Source organism: Sinocyclocheilus rhinocerous, unplaced genomic scaffold (assembly GCF_001515625.1).
Source record: "Sinocyclocheilus rhinocerous isolate Xijiao unplaced genomic scaffold, SAMN03320098_v1.1 scaffold1589, whole genome shotgun sequence".
NCBI lineage: Eukaryota > Metazoa > Chordata > Actinopteri > Cypriniformes > Cyprinidae > Sinocyclocheilus > Sinocyclocheilus rhinocerous.
Window position 1 is genome coordinate 221,396 of NW_015648634.1, and position 1,751 is coordinate 223,146.

General features: G+C 43.1%; 1 protein-coding gene across 2 annotated transcripts in view; it reads left to right on the forward strand.

Annotated features, from left to right (window-relative positions):
* LOC107710077 (cAMP-responsive element-binding protein-like 2) overlaps window positions 1-1,169 on the forward strand; it is a 4,312-nt gene extending 3,143 nt beyond the window's left edge. For both annotated transcript variants that reach the window (XM_016514779.1, XM_016514780.1), the window contains exon 3: window positions 833-1,169. In XM_016514779.1, coding sequence (XP_016370265.1) covers window positions 833-994 — 162 coding nt within the window. In that variant the 3' untranslated portion in view covers window positions 995-1,169. The remainder of the gene's footprint in view (window positions 1-832) is intronic.
* Window positions 1,170-1,751: the final 582 nt, after the last annotated feature.

Here is a 1,751-nt window from a genome sequence, read left to right on the forward strand (position 1 = left end):
CGTCACATTACTTTCAAAAGGTGATTTACTCTATTTTAATCGCTACCGTACACATCGGAGTTTATATCCGAACTATAAACTTTTATCCCAGCACTTCTAAGATTTGAATGTTTGTAACAGAAATAATGATACTGTGTGTCTGAAGAGACTGTGAAGCTGTTTCATTCATGACAGACCGCTGCTCTCTTTAGGTCAATGCAGAGCAAACGAAGATTTAAATGTTCAATGATGTGATCGTACGCAGCACGGATGAACCACGTGATCACAACATTGATCGCACACGTCAAAGTTTGAGGAATGAAACAGATGAATCATTGTGATTTAGGAATAGAATCATGTTGGTGTTTGATTCATGTTCGCGATCTTAAACGATCTGTTAAATTAAAGTGCTTTGTCATGTTGGCGGTGACGCCTCTCTTGCAACATGTTTAGCTATCACAGATATTATACTGAGCTTTTTTGGCTTCTGATCGCAAATGTAGCCAGACTTTGGAGCGCTTAGATTAGCGAGCAAGGTCCTGGCAGATCGCTAGGTCCGGTCCTCACAGATGAATGACGCCTCTCTTGCAACATGTTTAGCTATCACAGATATTATACTGAGCTTTTTTGGCTTCTGATCGCAAATGTAGCCAGACTTTGGAGCGCTTAGATTAGCGAGCAAGGTCCTGGCAGATCGCTAGCTCCGGTCCTCACAGATGAAGAAGAAGAAAAAGGGGCATAGGAATCGATAGGCGGAATCGAAATTTTAATTTGACAACAAGTATCCGATTCTGGAATCCGATTCCCAGCCCTAATCTACTCAGTCGTGCTGATGCTGTTCATGTGTCTGCAGTACAAGCAGTGGTGTCTGGCCATGGACCAGGGGAAGATCCCGTCCGAAATCAAAGCCCTCCTGACCGGAGACGAGCAGAAAGCACCGCAGAGCTCCAGCAACAAGATCCCCAAGAACGGCAAGTACGGCTCCAGCGGAAACAGCCAGAGCAAGACGTCTTAGAAGGATCCGGAGCGAGTGCGTTTGGATGCGTGAATCTGAACAGTGTTGATCCTTTATGTTCATTCACAGTGTTTATCTGTCGTTTCGTAGTAATGGGACGTTTGAAATGTGACCCTGGAGCACAAAACCTAGTCTTAAAGGGGTCCTATTATGCTCTTTTACAAAGTCTTGATTTTGTTTTGGGGGTGTACTAGAACAGGCTCTCATACTAGGTTGTTCGAAAAACACATTATTTTTCACATATTTTACATTATTCAGGGCTTAAAGTTCTCTGGCACCGTGCCGGATCTCCGGCGTGGGGCGTTTGGCTGCGGAAAAAAATAGTCCTACATTTAAAAAAAAAATCTTGATTGATATCACTTTCGAGATCATGAGTTCGCCAACCAATGGTATGAGAGGAGCACAGCTTTCACTCTCAACCAAACTAACATTACTAGCCAATCAGAATGTTTTGCTCTTCTAAACACGAGACGCGCATAATAGTCGCAGCCCTGATGAATGGAGAAGCGCGACAAAAAGCTGCGAGGCGCAATGGTCAAAGATGTCCATCTAGCGCATATTTACATAGAATAACTAATTAAAAAGCAGCGGAGCTTTGTAAACAGCTCAGAGTAATCATGTCATCTCCATAAAACGATATGACGATTTACCGGGATTTTTGAAAAGGTCCTGTTCTCATGATCTATTAATGGTAACTTACCAGTAATTTACCAGTACTGTATGTGTGAAAGGGGCTAAACTCTTCCTCTGCATATGC